The sequence below is a fragment of the Delphinapterus leucas genome, chromosome X, assembly GCF_059928025.1.
Source record: "Delphinapterus leucas isolate spDelLeu-1000000601 "Yukka" chromosome X, BTC_Dleu_Yukka2, whole genome shotgun sequence".
Classification (NCBI taxonomy): Eukaryota; Metazoa; Chordata; class Mammalia; order Artiodactyla; family Monodontidae; genus Delphinapterus; species Delphinapterus leucas.
In genome coordinates, this window is record NC_143150.1 from 100,820,196 (window position 1) to 100,840,842 (window position 20,647).

At 34.6% G+C, this 20,647-nt stretch overlaps 1 protein-coding gene across 1 annotated transcript in view; it reads right to left on the bottom strand.

Moving 5' to 3' along the window:
- CFAP47 (cilia and flagella associated protein 47) overlaps positions 1-20,647 on the bottom strand; it is a 546,463-nt gene that overhangs the window by 17,852 nt on the left and 507,964 nt on the right. Inside the window, 3 exon segments of the mRNA XM_089904937.1 lie at positions 8,888-9,040; positions 12,421-12,515; positions 14,197-14,356. Of these exon segments, the coding sequence (XP_089761063.1) occupies positions 8,888-9,040; positions 12,421-12,515; positions 14,197-14,356 (408 nt within the window).

Consider the following 20,647-nt stretch of genomic DNA (forward strand, 5'->3'; position numbering starts at 1 on the left):
GCAAAAGGGGATTAGGAGAGAAGGTAATGAAGTAGTTCAGGCCATGTGGTGACTTTCACAAGGGTGAGAGGAAGATGTAGATTAAGCTCAAGCAATGCCCTGTGATGTGTGAAGTGGCAGCTACATGAGCAGTCCTGACTGGTAACTAGAATCATGAGCTTACCACTTCAGTACTGTATTCATACCCTTAACATATTGATACATACAAAATATTTAATCAAACAGGTTTCAGAGAATTGTAGAATATGAGATATCTATATCTATATCTTTCTATCTATCTATTGATCATCTACTGTCTCATAAAATAATGATGGTAACAATCATTTGGGTATGACAGCAAGGTCATTATATTGAATAAGAGGGGTATGTCTCCATCCAGATATTATGCCTGCATAATTATCATTCAATCTAATGCTTGTATCATGATGCCCATAAATCATGCAATGGGCACTATGTTGGCCAAGGGTGCCTATTACTTGGGTGAATTTTCTCAGGGCAATGACTGCATTTTATTCAATGTGGAAGAATATTAGTAATTTTTAAAAAGAGAACGCTTGATTAAATATGATAAATAATCAAAAATTACTGAATTTTAACCAATTTATTTGCAAAATGTACTTTGAAATTATGTATTTTATACCATATATATTTTAATCTGTAAGAAATACGTCTCATAGTAAACTGAACCAAAATGTCTCAATTATAGAGAAATGAATATCAAAGTATGAAGAACAATATTATTCATGCTCCTTCCCTAAATTTCTATAGTTGTCTCTTCATTAATAACAGGCATCTACATTTGTTTGAAAGAACATAGTAATCATACAAGGAATGAATGGAGTACTGAAGACAAATCTGAAATAGGATGACGACAACAAGGTATTCAAAGAAAAGAGGATACTGGATAAACTACCTAAAGCTATTTTCTTTGAACAGATAATGAAGAATGTGCCGTCTGCACATTCTTATTATTTTTTTACAAAATTGTGTACCTTTTTGAAGGGGTAGTTCATTTACATGCTTTACTGCACTTTCATAAGGTCATTTAATAGACCAAATATTTTGATTAACTTAAAATAACTGCATGGTCCTTTAATACAACTGCAAGCACAGTAAACTACAAAATGAAAATTGAAGAAAGTGGCCACATAGCTGATGCTCTTCTTACATGTTTCATTTTAAACAAGAAACCAGAAATAAAAGATAAAGGAACTTCTTGTAACATAAATATTTTATCTAACCTTTTAGCAATTAGCACCCAATTTCAGACTCTAAGATTTAGGTACCACATTTTTGTACTTTCTTTTTTGATAGAATATTCTTTTCTGTATTAATGACAAAACCCACTGAATGACATTGAAAGAATCATGTTTCCATCTCAACATGTCATTTGTCAGTGACTGAAGACGGGCCCTCTAGTTACATCACTGTCAGAGAATGCCCAAACAGAGCTTTAAATGATAATAATGGTAATATCTAACACTTCTGAGACACTTACTGAGAATCAGGCACTTTTAAGGATTCTATGCATTTGCACTTAATCTTAAAAAAATATCCTATGAAATAGATACCATTACTATCTCCATACTACAATTGAAGAAACAAAGTTTATAGAGAACTAAAGTAATTTTGTCAAGGCCCTACAGAGACTAAATGGAAGAACCCAAGCTGTCTGTGTTCAGGTGTCACAACCTAGGATACCAGGCCTGTCAAGTGGCACAACTGCTGAGAAGACGCCATCAGCAGCTGCATCTGGAAATGTGCAGGCCACCACCTGCGCAAGCGGGTGTGATGGCCCTCAGGGCAGAGGCCTGGGTCACTCAAACATTTAGATCCTGATCAGAGGAAGAGGAGCCAACAACAGAGATGGAGAAGGGAGAGATAAATAAAGCTAGTCATGAAAGCCAAGAACAGAAATTTCTTTAACTGGGTCAACTGGTAAATGCTGCCGATGCGTAAGCTCAGAACACAAATCTGACCACTGGATTAGGCATATTGGATAAGGTTGACAGTCTTGTCAGGGGTACTCTCATTAGAGTAGTTAGGACAGAAGGCTTAATGGAGTGAGTTGAGTAGAGAAAGCAAAATGAAGAGAAGCAGAGGAAAGGATCAAGTCTAGAGGCCAATGTGGGGTCATGGGAGGACCAATGACGAGCTTCTCAGGAGCTGTTTGTGATCACAGACCAAACCCAACATGGGTGTTTACACTCAACACGTAAACAACATGCAACAAGATGACTGGCCTGGGGGGTGAAATGGCTGCCAGTGTGACACATAAATCAGCAAATCAGGCACAAAAAAAGACAATAGATTAATCAAAGAAAAACAGCCTCAAGCTACTGAACACTGGGAAATAACAGGAAGAGGCATGAATCTGTTATGCAGTTCAATGGCAAAACTACTCTCACAGAAAAAGTCCCATAGAGAGAGCGTCACCGAACTAATCTCCAGAGAGGCACAAAGAAGGCACGGACTAGGAGTTACTTAGGAAGAATAAACACAACTATAGGGGAAATTCTGTCCACACGGTATAATTTGTAGTCTTATAGAAGTGACATTTCAAAATACAGTCTAAAAATACAAGTATTATAATATCCCAGTAGGGCAACACCAATTGATTTAAATAGTACAGGTGCATAAATCCAACATATTGGATAGATGTTTTTTGAATTCCTTCACAACAGTTTGTGTCTTGTTACATTTTGGCATCTCTGGGACTCAGCATAATACCTGGGAGCAAAGATGCTCCCTAGATTGTTGCTGAATAAAAAAGATATGAAAGCGATCAATCTTCATTAACTCAATGGTGTGTGTGAGGAGTCAGGGTGGAAAGAGAACAGAGAGGTCCTGGTATTTTCATTTAATGAGGTTTGATAGTTTTATTGGACTCTCAGGGAAAGAAGATGATGAAGATAAAGGGAAATAATGGGAAGGCAGTGGTGGGGATCCTTATTTCCTACTGATCATGTTTACATAGAGAGGCTTATTCACTCACTAGAAGGGAAAGGTATGGGAGGAAAAAAATTCTCAGCATCAATCTGTCTCCTCCATCATGATTTGCCATCCAAGGAAAAGCAACGTATCTGATCCGTGAATTTGGGTGAAGAAATGAAGCATGAGCAGATGAGCAGACCCTTTTTTTTCTTTCCCGATGTCCTGAATCCAGGATGTACACTTTCTCTTCCTTCTTCATGTGTTGGTTGTTTATTCCTATAGGGAGTCTACAACTGGCTAGGTTGGGGTTAATGCACTTGATTTTGGTGGAAGGTATTAATAAGCCCAAACAAATCCAAAGTCATTTTCCAGTTCACCTTTATATAAAGGTACCTTTTGATCTCCATCTGCTTTATTTCTACATCTATTTCTCAGATGCTTATAAATTCGGATGAGGGAATACAGGGTGTAATTAATGATCACACCTAAAAAAGCCCCATCAAAGTTCAAGCCACAGAGTGAAGTGCTCTAATTTCCACCATAAGGGATTTAAGAGACTACAGGAAGTACAAAATGGCTTAAACAACATGATTCTTTTGAATTCTATATAATGTGTTGAGTAAACTATAATTAAATGACACACGTAGGTGAAAGTAGCTGGTTTGCCTTTGCATAAAGTCTAAAATAGTATTCAGACTTGTGACCAGACTCGTCCCTCCATAAAGAAATAGGTGAGAAGGAAAGGGCGAGCAGGGAGAATTACAGAGAGTGCATGTAAGTTGGTTACATCTTTGGAATAACAGCAGTGAAAGGAATCCAGTTATTACCAGATGCTTTTAAGTAACTCAGAAAAGAGAGAGGTCAACTGATTTATTAAATATTCAGAGAAAAGACACTAAGACAGAGAAAAACATTAAAGTTGAGAGGGGACTGAACAAACGTACTTCTGTATAGCAAGACATGCTTCAGAACAGAAATAAACGTTCACCAATTAAAATGTCTTTTGCCAAAAAATAGATAGCTTCTCGCGTTCGGTGGTACTGAGCAGAGAAAAAGCTATTTTAGAGAGAATGATGGGAAGAGATAAGCCTGCAAGCCTTCCAAATAGTAATTTTCAATAGTAAGCATTACTTTTCATCATGAAAAGTAATGAAGCAGTAAAATATGAACCATATCAAAAGGTGTATTTTCAAGAGCTATTTGAGAGAGACTGTTTTCCTAACATGCCTTTCAAAGCTCTCAACATGATGTTGGCAGCTTCCTTATAGACCCTGCTTATCTATGAGGAAGCGGATTTTTTTCAGGTAATAAGATTTAATCAATTTCTATTATCAGAATTATAATTTCTTTAGCTTGCAACCTGACAAGAGTACAATTTAAGCAATTTAAAGTAGCAAGAACATAGTAAGATGAGTCCTGGATACAAGCATTTCTTTACCTTCCTTTCCACTTCATGTCATAGAAGCATCAACATTTTGCCTTCAACAGGATAGATTTCAAATAAAAATCAAGGCTTGAACACTAAACTATTAATATTCACTGAAGCGGACTTCCCTGGTAGTGCAGTGGTTAAGAATCCACCTTCCAATGCAGGAGACATGGGTTCGAGTCCTGGTCCGGGAAGATCCCACATGCCGCAGAACACCTAAGCCTGTGTGTCCCAACTACTAAGCCTGTGCTCTAGACCCTGTGAGCCACAACTACTGAGCCAGCAAACCACAACTACTGAAGCCCACGCACCTAGAGCTCGTGCTCTGCAACAAGAGAAACCACCGCAGTGAGAAGCCTGTGCACCACAACAAAGAGTTGCCTCCGCTCGCCACAACTAGAGAAAGCCCGCGTACAGCAACAAAGACCCAATGCAGCCATAAATAAATAAATTTATTTTAAATAAAGAAGCCCCCTTAAAAAAATTCACTGAAGCATAGCAGGATGACACACAAAACAATGGTTTCACTTCAGAAAGAAACTGGACATTCACTGGGGTACAATTATTATAGGTTGGCTGCTTACTAAAATTATTTTCTATTTTAATAAGAAAGTACTTACATTTATTTATCACTGGAAATTGGAAGATGTATTACACATCTGAATTCTGAGGTTAATCTACACTAATATTCTTATCCCTGGTATGTATAAACAATCAGAATTTCCTTTGAGTATTGTCTATCAGTTGAAGAAAAGAAAGCCAACAGAATTTCATTTAATTAAAGATTACATTTCCTACATTTGTCTAATGTCACTACATGATTCACTAAGGCAAAATCTATATCCAATTTATAATAACTTTTTTGAGATAAATGGAAATGCTTTATATCAGTCTGATTCCATTATTAATGGATAGTTCTTTGAAATAGAGAATAACTGAACAGGCACTGAAATGGAAAATTTCCCTCTCCTCATATAAATTTATTTCACTTTTTATAAATTTAAGCAGTTCGTGATTACACTGGCATTTTGCAATGACAAAACTAAAATTCAACCAAAGGGAACAAATAATAAGTTAATATAATTAAGAATTAAATATCTCATTGTGCAACCTAGTAACTGCATTACTATCTCCAACTCTCACATACTTCATACTCTCTATAACTAGCCAGTAAATAAAAAGAACACAGTTAGGGTGAACTAATATTTTTGGAATTCCAAAGATCTTTTGAAATACATTGGATACATATAACATAGATACTCATTTCATAATTCCATCTCCAGCTTTTCAAATATTGCCTTGCAAATTTTATAGTGAAAGTGTGTAGGGGAGATTATTCTGACATTTTTGTAATTCATTTAAGAAATATTTATTATTTCTAGTTCCTCTTCTACATTTACTCTCAGAATGTTTATTTGCAAATAATAGAACCCCAGTTTGGATAATCTTTTTTGGAAGACACCAAGGGTTTCATGAAGCAAATGGAAGTGTTGATTAAGCGTGATGGAGCCATGTGTATAAGTCAATGAGCAGGCAGAGAAAGGAGACCTGCAAAGAGAGGAGAAAGCAGGCCTGCATAGAAAAGCAGAGAAATAAATATTCCCTAGCTCTACATATTACAGTTTCAGCAAATAAAGATAAACAGGCTAGAATGACAGTAGGGAACAAATGGTGAATGTAATTCAAGATTATTTTATATAGATTGAATCACGTCAAAAACATTTTAGTAGGGCTTCCCTGGTGGCGCAGTGGTTGAGAGTCCGCCTGCCGTTGCAGGGGACACGGGTTCGTGCCCCGGTCCGGGAAGATCCCACATGCCGCGGAGCGGCTAGGCTCGTGAGCCATGGCCGCTGAGCCTGCGCGTCCGGAGCCTGTGCTCCGCAACAGGAGAGGCCGCAGCAGTGAGAGGCCCACTTACCACAAAAAAACAAAACAAAACAAAAACATTTTAGTAGGTAAAAGTGATCAAATATCATTTCATACAGAATAGATATTTTTATAGGTGAAAAATTGATGGGTATTGGTACTTTTATATGTTGCAAAGTCATTTTTTATTCAGCAAGCAATGTGTAAACACTACTACTGAAAAAAAGAGCAACAGGATAAAACAGGGTACAAAGTAAAATAGAAGAGAGTGTGATAATAAAGGGAAAGCTGAAACAACTCTTTGTTTATTGATTGGCCACTTTGTACCGGGCATTATACCTTATGCTAGGGAACCTCTTAGAAAGCTTTTCCCTTGTAAAAGTTTTTGATTTCTACAGGGCTTTAGAAGAAAAAGCAATTAGGTTAGGCCTGATGCCAATATGAATAGCTCAGAACCTACTATTTCATCTTTAGGTTTTAAATCTAAAGTATTTTTTAAAACGGTTTTAAAAAATAGTCAGGCCTGGATTCATGCATTATCCCTTCCACTGCTGCATTGTAGGACCCTGGACAAGTCACTAAACTTCTTTTACTTAGATTTCCTCACTTGTAAAATAAAAATACAGGGATACTATGTGCTTCATAGGGTTTCTTTGATGATAAGTTCTATAATAATACAATAAATACAAAACATAAAACACTTAGCACTGTTCTTGGAAGACTAAGTGCTTAATAAATAAACTGGCATGGATATCAGAAAGGTTCTAATCTGGGTTTGGGGTATGGTAGAAGGCACAGACAGAGTGACAATACTTTATATCAGATAGGTGGCTGAGAGAACTAGAGAATGGAGGGTGGTGCTCGGTTCACGGCAACAGCGGCTGTGCAGAGCCAGCCAGTTAAACCTGGATCCTCATCTCAGTAGGCGATTTGAGATGTTGACCAGAAACTGACTGGAACTCTATCCTACAGAGTGGGGATACCAGTCTGATGGTAGGAGAGGGATAGGGGTATGTGTGAATTTCCATGCCCAGGAAAACACTTGATGTATAATAGGTCCTCATTAAGTACTTTCGGATGGACTGATGATAGATTTTAACAGTTCACAGCAAATAAAATATGGCAGAGACTGCTAATTGTCTCCCCAATATTTACTTTCTCTCTTTTCCTCTTTTTTCATAATAGAATGTCCCCCAGTTTTATCTGGGTCTGTCAAGAGGCATTTCCCGGCCTCAAGTGCAGCTAGGTGTGCCCATATGACTGAGGTCTCACCAGTGGGATAGAAGTAGAAATCACATATGCATCTTCAGGTCATGGCTTTAAAGGGAACCAGCTTGCTCTTCACTGTGGACATGACTGTAGAACTGATCATGCAGATGAGGACAACTTAGTGGATGGTGGAGCAACAAGAGAAAAGGAACCTGAATCCCTGATAATCTTGAGGGGCAGAGGCACTATACTGCCTAAACCATGCACAAGTCCAGGCTTACATGTGAAAGAGAAATGTGCCTGTCTTGTTTGTCACTGTTACTTGGTCTTAGTTAAAATAACTGGTTAAATTCCTAACATGTTTCCATCACTCAAGTATGGCCGGAAGTATGAGAGGGTATATATCAAGTTTATTATAGTCTAACACCATCTGAGTGGGGCTGAATTGAGTTGAGGGGCTGCTATCCATATTACTTCAGGAATTTCTTGAACCATTTAAAATGAGCATCTATAACTTAGTAGAAATAGCTGCTATTATAAAATATTAAAAACTATTTTACTATCTCTTGTATATCCTCTCTATACTCTTGTATACTCTCTCTCTCTTCAGTTATACCTCATTTACATTCTCTTATCACTGAAATAATTAGATTAGACACAGATGATAGTAGTGAGATTAAAGTAAAAAACTATACATATAAATGAGAAAACTAGAGAAGATATTTTGTTTCTGCAAGGAATTTCATACTTAATTTTGTGGTTAATTTGCTTTTTAAATAATACATAAACATAGATTTCTCCCCTTGATTCTAATAAAACACTGCTATGGAAATTTCCCTTTCAGTGTGAATAGGAGCATTCTACTTTAGCTCATCTGGGAAATAGCTGAAAAATAAAGTTTGCATCATTGAGATTTGATTTTGCCAGACCATAATATTAACTTTTTGAAAAGTCTTATTTAAGACTCTAAATGTCAGAGGGGTAGTTGTACAAAGTATATGTGGGTATTACATCTAATTTATGTCAATTTTTCTATTTCTTTAAATAAGAAATATTTTATTCAAGGTTCTGCTTCCAAGTTTAAAGCTGAAGCCATGGCTTCAATCTTATTCCTTAAATCAGAAAAAGAGAGTAAAGGAAGAAATTAAAGTTGAAGGAAAATGAAAATTACAGTTACTGTAACTTTTTCTTTCCTCACTGATGACAAAATCACAACCTATTTTTATAAATCCACTGATAACCATAATTATTGTCGCTTTGGAGAAAACTGCTATGTGAAGAGAACAAACATAAGCGAACGCTCGTTGGGCACTATTTTAATGATATTGTATGTGAAAAATAAATGGGAATGGATTTTCATGCAACTGAGTAATCAGCAACCTGAAATTTAAGGAAAATTGAGTTTTTATTTATTATAATTTTTTATACCCATGACTGTGGTTCTCTTACCTTTGATATCTTCATAAGAATCATATGATTTTCTTTTTGGAATCACTACAAAGTCTGTCAGATCTAAGATAGGATTTTGTCCCCAAAAATCTCCATCCAATGTGACTTCCACCTCCTCTTCTACCCACTTCCTTGACTGACATTTTATGACAACTACAGGAGAGAAATACTTTCAGTTAATTTGACTATTGGGTTATATGATTGTTCTTGAGATAGAAAAAATGAATTATGTTATGAAAAATAAAAGTTCCTTTGGCATACTTTGACATGTCATTGCATCTGGTATTAACACACATACACTCATTCAGTATCAACATACATTGACACTTTGGAAGCAACATGAATATTAAATAATATGTAAAAATAGCATGACAAGAGATAAATCTAGAAGATACACACCAAAGTATAGAAGATTACATTAGGATGTAGAAATGTGATTCAGGGACTGGATTTTTCAGCTAGCTGTATACTCATTGTGGTAAATACCAAACTTTACTTATATAAAAATACTACAGCAAATACCTTCAAATAATTAAAAAAATAAGTTCTGTAATATTTATTTTGTAATAACACTTTTAAAATATATTTTATTAAAATATCTCCTAAACCAAAAATATTAGTTTATTTACATGCACCTTAAAATTCACTTAAATTAAGTAAAATATTTTGATTTCCATTTGTGAATTGCTTTTAAATTTACAAAATACACTATGTAGTAATTAAAAATTGTAATGAATTATTTAAAGTTAATATTAAAATGTTATTACATATTAATTTAGCATACAGCACTAAAACATTAAATATATAACTTTACATATTTCTCTCTATATATAATTCCAACATTTTCTTATATAAAGTGCAGAAGTTGTTAATGATCTTGTGAGCAACCAAAATATTATGTCTATATCAACTACTAATTATATAAAGGAATATTAATATATTGGCATTAGCTGTATAATATTATGGGGCCATGTATGCTAGAGTCCATATTTAAGAATATTATTTCTCCAAAATATATTAACTGTTATATTTGTATCAGTTCAGATGCATACAGGACATAAATTGAATATGAGATTAAAAAGGGAGTCATAATACTAAAAAAGCTTTGAAATGGATTACACTATGCTTTCGTGGCATCAATAATATTGATAATATGTTCATCTGAACAGCAAGATTGGATAATGTCCTCAGATTTATGTGTTTTCACAGTATAGACCACATTTATAGTAAAGAAATGTTTAAAATAAATTTATTTTTAATTCTTAAATTTACAGGTTAATACTGAACATTTTGGACTTAGAATATGTGAAATGTACAACAAGGGTACAAAGTTAGATGTAAATTAAGTGGGTTGAAATGGCTGAGGAAAATGTACAAGCTTTTCTGGTTATAATTAGCTTCAGTCCTAAAGCATTAAATTGGAAATTAGTGTGATCAAAGTTACAATTAGTATCATGTCATTGGTCTTGTCCTGTAAGTCCTTAGGAAATTACTGCCCTAGCAATGCCAGGATTACTAAACCACAATGGATTCACATTCCATTGTCTTTACACTGTGATAGGGAGTACAGTCCTTTTCTAATTATCTACCCCCAAAGGACAAGAGAAAAAGTGGTTCACAGAGCAACAAAAGTACCCTGGGCTTGAGAATAACCTGGGTTATAGATACATAGAAAAAAAAGAAACAACAAACATTGATGGTGACACAGTTGAGCAGGGAAAGCAATGGGTTATTTCTGATGTGTTCTTAAGAATGAAGAATGGACTGTACCGAAAGTAAATAATATTTACTTATAAAATCATACCCATCTGTTTCTCAAGGGCATTTGTAGAGAAAAAGAATTACTAGAATAGGTTTTAGACTTTTGGTAAAATGATTTAATAACTAGTACACAGTCTGTTCAGAACACAGATGTTACTACTTGGTTGTGCTAATGTAACACAGGCTATTTACAGAGCTCACATTTACTTTAAAAATCTAATAATTATGAAAAAAAGTGACTTGATAGAAAATTTCTATGTTTCTGGAGCATATTTAATCTTCTTTGAAGAAAACTGTGTAAGAAATTTGTTTGTATTTTCTCATAGGTTTTATTTTAGACTTTAAAAAATCTGCTTTAAGTCTTTAATCTGGGAAAAAAACAAGCAGTGTCTGGGGTAGACATGAGCAACACTGCTGTTAGAATCCCAACAGAGTAATGTCTAGGCTGTATTACATCACTTTGATCAGAAGACTATTATAAATTTTAAACTGTTCAGCTCTTTGGAAAGTATAAAAACAACTATGTTTTGAAGGAAATAAAAAATTTAAAAAAAGCATTTTGACATGTTTTTGAAGCATTCTGAAGATAATTTAGTATATATGAAATATTTATGTGTTGATAATTTTTTGTTGTTGTTGATAATTTTTTAACTCAAGAGTAAAAATATTTCAAGTAAAACAAATGACATTTATTGTCAAAGGTACTGTTAGTTATGTGGATTTTCACTCCAGTTAAAATTAAACTACACAAGGAAATATATAATCTTGGCCTTCCTTTATAACCAGTGTCTCTGGGGAAATGCTGTTATTCACAAGCAAAACTGACTATTTTCTCTTCTAAGTGTGGTGACATAATTTGTATCAGTAAAGACTAGCTCTTTTTCACTAGCAAAGATTGGTATTGGAGGGAGAAGAAAAATTCAAAATTTCAAGACTTCTTTTAGCTTATCTGTGTTGCTCAAGGTGGAGATCAAAAATAGATATCCCTTTGCTGTGCAATTCAGTGATTCTTAGTTATGAAAAACTATGCCTAGAGCCTGGTAAGAGGCTGGGATACTAAATTTCACCTTAGGGTTATCTAAGAGGAGTTGTGATTCTTACGCTGACCCTGGGAACAAAACGGGAAAATAAAAGTATGCAGAAGAAGTGAGAAGAGTGTTGAGGAAAGAGAACATACAGAAACTTGAGAGAAGCCTGGAGTATGTGGAGAAAAAAAGGGGTCATTGAGAGGAAAAAAAGGCATTTTAAGAGTAGGGATTTTACGTTGCATGTGTGGTGGCCAAGCCCACCTCCCTAAAATCTGTAGTACATTCTGACTGGTTTTTGGAGAACACCATAAAAGTTTTGTATCTGGGACAACTAATAGAGGAATCATTGCCCCCATGAGTTACACAGAAGCTGGAATATGGTGATTAAATGTGATCCAAGAACCCCAGTACCCAGGAATCTTACAGATCTAGTGCAGGGCTCTGAGCACATCAAAGAATATGAAATAAAGGGGTCTGAATTTAATGTTATTTCAATCTTAGTTGATTTGTAGGTTTTACCAACAAGGAAGACAACAGGAAACGGTATGGTTTTGTGGAAAGATCATTGGACTTATTGTTAAGAGACAAGATTCAGTCCTAGCATTTCCACCAATAGGGCTAGGTCACTTTACAACCTACTTTCTCTGGACCTGGATTTTCTTACTTGTACAAAGAAGAGATGGGATTAGAAGGCCTCTAAGATACCTAAAATCCTGGTGCTCTCTGACTCTAAGATATACCTACCCTGGGGGCATTTAGGATGTGGTGCCTGTGGGAATCCAAGAATAGGGTATATCCAGCATATTCCTGGGATTTCTTCACTGTCTATCCCCAAAGCTCTAATTAGAAATTAAATTATTAAGAGTGAACAAAAGCATAAACACTTTCAATATTAGCATGAAATGACATATTTTTTAGTAACCTAATGGTGTTTTAGCAAAGCTTGTGAATTTAAACTTTGGCAGAGAAAAACTAAGTATGAAATACAAAACATTTTCTGCAAATGTCGATTTTATAACCATTTCAAACCAAACCCTGGTAAACTGTCACAAAGAAAAATGTAACACAACCATTGTAAGATGCAAGTTAAAACTGAAGAACTTTTTTCTCTACATTCAAAGGTTAGTACAGCAGTTGGCCCTCCATATCTGTGGGTTCCGAATCCACAGATTCAACCAACTGTGAACTGAAAATATTAAAAAAAAAAAAAAAAAGAAATTCCAGAAAGTTCCAAAAAGCAAAACCTGTATTTACATAGCATTTACATTATATTAGGAATTATAAGTAATGTAGAGGTGATTTAAAGTATATGGGACGATGTGCATAGGTTATATGCAAATACTATACCATTTTATATAATGGACTTGAGCAACCATGGATATTGGTATCTGCAGGGGTCCTGGAATCGATACCCCATGGATTCTGAGGGATGACTGTATTGGTATTTAATGATGTGACTAAACTGATTAATCAGAAGTAATACAGTTTCCATAGGTTATGTTCTAAACAGGATGGGCAAAGCACAAAACACAAAAAATACCATTAAGTACAGGACTTCAGAAAGTTATCAGTAATTTACTTTTGGAGGCTATCAGTTAAAAGAAAAAGGGCATTTGTAAAATTATTCTACGTCCATCATACACCATCAGGAGAAAAGCAATACTAGAAAATGATTCTGCTCATTGTTGAAAACAGGCTTTTCTTATGAAAAATGGAACATAAGACACGACAGGCAGGACCAGCTTCATGGGCATGTGACATATGCAAGAACTCCACACTTGGAATTGCTCATGTTTGTTTAATGTCTTGAAATTCTTAATACTTTTTGAACAAGGGCCTCCTCATTTTCATTTTACCCAGATCACGTCGGCAGTCTTGATTGCAGGAGTGGTAAAAAGCATGGGAGAATGGACTCTGAGCCCACAGGAAAGAATTATTTGAACGTGAAGAAGAAATATGCACATACAGGACAAAGTAAGAATTTCTTCTTAATTAATAAGGTTTCTAGACAAGTATTTAATTAAAATTATAAAAGCAGAGAAAACATTTAAATTTTGCATCATCACTGGAATCTGCTTAAATTTCAGCAAAGCAAAGAGGGGACAAGTAACCTGCATTCTGGCAACGACAGCACACCCTAGTCATGGCAGTATCTCATCAGGACGTCATATACCTGGCACAGTGCCATCACTTAGTGAACGCGGGCATCAGAAGTCCTATGCTTTGCCCAGACAAGCTGTTCCAGGTTGTTCTCTAGATACAGACTCAAAAAGGAGTCCCTTTGCATGTATCTGACTATGATTCACTGATACGATACTTAGATTGACTTGTTCCTCACTCTGAACTTCAAATCAGCAACGATATATACAATCCCCATATATCAAATATATTTTCCCCCTCTGACCATGTAAATTTGAACACTTCATGAACTTCACATTGCATAACATATAAAAGAAACCGATCATATCAATGCCAGTCAAAATGAAATCATGTTCCTTCAATGTGCTATGTACATGTTACCTTTTCACCTCTGTGTGCAATTCTTTAAAATTGTCAACAGGCCACCTTTCTCCACTTGCCTTCTTCATTTGAACAATGACCATTGTTTTTTGTAATTTCATAACCTGGGGCATAAATAACACCTGGATATCTACAGTCCCTTTAGGAGGCAATGCAATTCCTGTAAAAAAGAAAAACACACACACAAAAATAAGTTTTAATGTGGTAAACGTTTTTAGAATATAATTTTAACCACAGAAAGTAACCTCTCCTTACTGATGACCTAAATTTTTCAAAATCACTCCTGAACAAAAAAATACATTATGCTAAATTATAAGTGCACTTCACTGGCTTCACTAATTTTCCTCAAATGTCACCAAAATTCTTTAAAAAACACATTTTATCCTGAGCCAAGGAGGTTCTCCTGAAGAGGCTGGAAGAATTGAAGAAATGTTGATAGTGATGGCTTGAGTTTCCCAGAGTGATAAAAAACCCCCATAAAACCCATGGATCTTTTCAAGTCTTACCACATTTTGCATAAGGCAAAGTACAGCAATTTCTGACCCTTCATTTCTTTGCATATTTTTGTTCTAGACCATAACAGCTCCATGTTTCTGCTTGGAGCCCCAGAATTGCTACCAGTAAACTGTTCATTTCTTTAACTGATTCACGAAGGAAGCCAAAGCTTATTTGTGAAAGAAAGGGGCATCCACTTCAGGTTGTAAAAATCAGAAGACAGAAAAACAGACAGCAATTTCTTGTGTTCTAGTGGATTAGAATTTTTCAACCTTTGCTTTGAATAAGTACCACCTGCGAAAAACTTGTTAGACATGGAGCTTGCTAAGGCCCAACTACAGAGATTCTGACTTGTTCAGTCTGGGCTGGGACCTCAAAGCTGCGTATTTAAGCAGCAGCTCATGAGATCCAGAAGCAGGTGATCATGAGACCATACTTAGAAAAAACCCTCTATCTACTGGACGAGTAGTGAGCTTCTAGCCATTTGTAACAGTGAAGATTTCCAAGTGATCGGTGTCTTCCTTTATTTTGAAGAGTAACACTCTTTACAAGAAAATGGGATTATTGCCTATATTGTTTTTTTTAAATTCTTTGTTATAAGATTGATGATATTCAAAGTCATTTTGTCTCAGATGAGAATACTGTACTAAACTATTAAGAACATCAAGAAAGAAAATAGAAAATGGCCCCTCTGCAAAATATCCCAACTCAAAATTCTTATAAATTTTCAAATTTTAAAGTTTATTCCTTCAGGAAATGAAAATTTTCTAAGGTGTACTGTCATACTTAACAATAACTAGTAATTAATATGATTACGAGTTAATATTTATTCACTACTGACTCTATGCCAGGCTCTGTGCTAAGTATTTTCCACACAATTATTTCATTCGCAGAAAATCACCATAAACAAGTGTTATTATGTTTCTCATTTTAGAGATGGAGATATTGAGACAATTTGGTTAAACAACTTCCCCAAAGTCCCAATGAAAGATCATGTTGTTTACTAAGATATCTGAAAAATTTCTATCTTCAATTTTGCCTTTATGAGTTCTGTATTTTCAACGAATCGCTGCATTCAAATAAGTAAAAACAGCAAGAGCCAGAATAAAATAGGATAAAGAGCTGGAATATGATAAAAAAAAAACGCAGAGCTGAGTCAAATAAACCATACATTGCATCTCCAAGGAAAAGTTTAGAAATGATCATTTACCCTTACAAAAGTATATTACCACTAAAAATAGATTATATAATAACTAAAAATAAACCCAGACATTTAGATGGTGTAAGGAGTCAAGACAAAGATACAAAAGGGTACTTCATTGCTAACATCATGCTTTCTTATAATATTTGAAATGAAAGATAATGCTATAACCAATAAGCCCATTTAATTAAAAATCTAGTAGGCTATTTGTGGCTGTAACTTTTTACCAGTCTACAAATAGAACTATAGTTCCCTATTGAATTCACCATACATTTCTTTAACTATTATTACATGCTTAAATAGTAAGTCACTGCAATGTTAATAAACTTCCAAGAAATCACTGAAACTTAGCAATGAAAAGAACTTTGAGAATTTATCAAATTCATTTCGTGTCTCACAAATAATTTATATTTTCTGTGGTTTTCCCATTGTCCTTTGCAACACTTTGAGTAGAGACAGAAAAGCCGTCCACACTTCTATCTTATAAAGAATCTAACCTATGTTTTCTTCTAATATCTATATATTTTCATCCTTATAGTTAAATACTCAATCCACTTGTAATTTATCCATATGTAAGGAATGAAGAACGTATCCAACGTTGTTGATTTTCTATATGAGACTAATTATCCAAAAACCACTTATTTAAAAGTTCAATGATTTGAAATGCCACCTACATGGCATTTCCTTATATATTTTGGTCTTTTTCTGGAGTCCCTAGATTTCTCTTCATGTGTAAGTACCACACTGTTTTAATTATAGATGCTTTATTTTCTACTAGAACTGTCTCCTCCCCCAGCTCATTTTTTAAAAAGAATTTTTCTAAATTTGGAATGAACAGTTAGCTCCAAGAAGGGGATGGCCTGGCAAACAGTTCTTTTAATGGGATTGCCCCACATTTACGCTTTAGGGATCACTGACATTTTTGTCCATTCACGATCTATTCAAGAGCAAGGATATGGCCTTTATTTTTCTCACTTGAGCATTATATTAGGCGCTTCTAGGTTCTTGGAATAGGTTTTCAGCCAGTGTTAGTGTTCAGTGTTGCTGGAGGCTCATTTCAGCATCTTCATATGTGTTTAGCAGGAAGCTGGGAGAAACCACATCAGTTGTTTCTATCTTCTGACTGGGAAATGTAGCTAGTGTGATGATTACTACATCTATTCGGTTAAACAATCTAGTAAAACATATTCTAAACTCAAAACATTTTCTAAGCTTATCCTTTTCTGTTTTACTCCATTTCCATATAGTAACTACACAAAGTAACTACAGATGTATTTACTTTTTTCTATTACAGTTACCATTCGGGGATTCAAAATGCTAATAAGCATCTGGGGGAAATATGCACATTTTATTTTACATAATTGATTTTAGGTACTTATATATTTTATGAGAGAAGTATACATTATTTATATAATTTTGAGACCCTGATAATACGTCATGTTTAGCATCTGAGAAATATTAAAAAGAGTGGCATTCAATGTATTATTATTATTGTTATTTTGCTTTTGAAATCTGCTATGGCCTAGCTGCACTTAATATTCAAATTTTATTCAGTGTATTCTAATACTGCTATTTTGACTGCTCTTTTGATCAAACGTAATAGAAATATTTATGCACTGATCTCCAATTTGAAATATAGAAATTGTACAATACTTTAATGGTATGAGGTTACTTGCCTTCTTAGAAGAAAATCTTCTCAAGAGCATAAAGTGAGCATAATACTCATTTTAGTAATGAAAATATTTCATTTGGAGAGATTAATTTTTAATCACTTTAGTGGTATTACACTACTGCTCCCCACAGCATAACTTCTAATATTTAGCATGGAATTAGAAATAGCCCATGTCAGGAAATCAAAGAGATACTTAAACATTCTAGCTCCCTAAGTGATGCTATTATTTTTGTTATAGTGGTTTCTTTAATTAATTAATTTATTTATACTTTTGTCAAATGTCTATTTGTTTGTTTTAAATGAAGTACAGTTGATTTACAATATTGTGTTTCAGGTGTATACCAAAGTGATTCAGTTATACGTATATATGTGTATATATCTATATTCTTTTCTTTGATTCTATCCCATTAGTTTATTACAACATATTGATTATAGTTCCCTGTGCTATACAGTAGGACCTTGTTGTTTATCTGTTTAATATATGGTAGTATGCATCTGTTAATCCCCTACTCCCAATTTATCCCTCCCCTATCTTCCCCTTGGTAACCATAAGTTTGTTTTCTATGTCTGTGAGTGTCTTTCTGTTTTGTAAATAAGTTCATTTGTACTATTTTTTTAGATTCCACATATAAGTGATATCATATAATATTTGTCCTTCTCTGTCTGACTTACTTCACTTAGTACGAGAATCTTTAGGTCCATCCATGTTGCTGCTATAGTGGTTTATTTTAAATAAGAAAGCAAGCTTTTATTTTTAAAACATCAAGTCATCAAGAATGTGACTTTTCATCAACCACTTTCACACATGAAATGTGTGCACTTTCTACTTGAATACTTTATATTTTCAATAACTGATTTAATAATCTTTAAATTATCACTAAAAAATAAAACAGAATTGTTAATGTGGTAGTTTGGAGAAGAGCCCTTTCATTGGTTCTTCAGAGATATTATAGGCTGAATTATGCCCCTCTCCCCAACTCATATGTTGAAGTTCTAATTGCCAGTGTCTCAAAAGTGACTGTATTTGAAGTTGGGGGCCTTTAAAGAGGTGGTTAAGTTAAAATAAGACTGTTAAGGTGGGCTCTAATCCAGTCGGACTGGTGTCCTTATAAAAAAAGGAAATTGTGACACACAGACAGACACCAAGGATGCCCACATACAAAGGAAAGACCATGTGAGGGCACAGTGAGAAGGCAGCCAGCTACAAGCCCAATAGAGACACCTCAGAAGAAATCAAATATCCTGGTCCCTTGATTTTGAACTTCCAGCCCCCAGAACTGTGAAAAAATAAATTTATTTTGTTTAATCCACCCAGACTGGTATTTTATTATTGCAGCCCTAGCAAACTGATACATGAAATTATCTTTCCTTCTATGTTATCTCAGAGGCTGAGGCATGGGATGCCACTGAACTTGCTTAGAGACTTTCTAATTCCAGGCTCTCAAAACAGGACAGATAGAGAAATTTGACTCTGACTGCCATTTGGCTGCTATGATCATGGAAAAGCTAGGGATGAAGCAGTATTCCCACCCAACCTGTATCTTGCTGACTGAGGTGCATGTATTGAATGGAAGCATCTATTGAAGAACAAGAAGGGCATTTCAGGGATGGAATTTTCTTCATGAAGGATTAGAGACTGCTGCTGCTTTACTCCTCCATCTTTTATAGAGCTAGCTAATGTCTGAGATTTAATAAAGAACTTGTCCAAAGAAGACACCATTAAAAGGACTAGTGTACGAAAAGTGAGCACTAAGTAGAAGGTCACATTTACTCGTATAGGTCATTGGGGAATAGATACAAATCCATGCTTCTTAGAAAAAAATGCTCAGTTTGAGACATATAATGCTTTTAAAGTAGATTTTTGGGATTATTCAACACAAATATGATTGCTAAGGTAAGTTTTACATCATGAACTAAGCACCTGTAAGTTAAAGTTTTATGTTTGCTTTTTTAAAAATCTAAGAATACATTAGCAAAAAATAAACAAATAAAACTTAAAGGAAATACTGATTCCAATGTAAACATTCCACTGCTGGGTCAAAAATGAGTGAAAAGTCCACTATCAGAGCCTCCTGACCAGAGACACAGTAAAGGACAGAGTTTTCTGTTATTGAAGGCCTTCAAGCACATGCTAATAACCACTGACAGTGATGACCAAGAGAAGGGTTTTGAGCTTTACATTAATATTTAGAATATCTTAATGTGCCTTCCAGTCTTAATATTCTGTGATAACATTTTTCCTTATAAATAGAAAAGATAACTAAGGTTTTAAAAATTAATGTCAGGAAATTGAATATTTTCTTGGAAAGTAACTAATTTTAATTTCAGTTAAAATAATATCCCTTATTGATCTATTACCATATCTTCCTTGTTCTCTGCACTGCTAAGTTATGTGTGTGTGTATGTAAAATCTCTCTCTTCACCTGCAGGAATACTCTATGATATAATGTCAAGCATTTGAGATTTACAAATTTAAATCTATGCTCTGATATTCATTAGTTCTGGGAAACTGGGAAAGTTATTTAAATTTCTAAGTGAGATTTTCCTCATATGAAAAAGGAAGCATATATATATATATATATATATATATATATGAATATAATATACATATCAAGATTTTGCTATGGCAAAGGTACTATTTCAGATCCATCCAGATAATCCCATTTTGTACAGTATACATCGATTGTACACTGTTTTATTCTTTCACTTATTCATTCAGAAAATACTCTGTGCCATGCATTGTAATAAGGGATAAAATAGTGAAGAAAATAAATCCCTTGCTTTTCTGGATCATGCATTCCAGAATGTGTTGGGGGTGAGAAGTCAAACAATAAATAAAATGTATTATATGTATGGTGTTGTTAAGTAAAACAATAAAGAGTTAGAGAGTGATGTGGATGTTAATATAGGGTGGTCCAGGAAGGCCTCTCTGATAGGTGTCATTTGAGCAAAGCACCTAAGGAAGTCTGAGAAGCCTTGTAGACATCCATGGGGGGAATACTAAGATAGCAGGTGGCTATATGTGTCTGAATTTAAGGGGAAATTGAGGCTGGGGCTATCAATTTAAAAGTTGTTTGAATTCA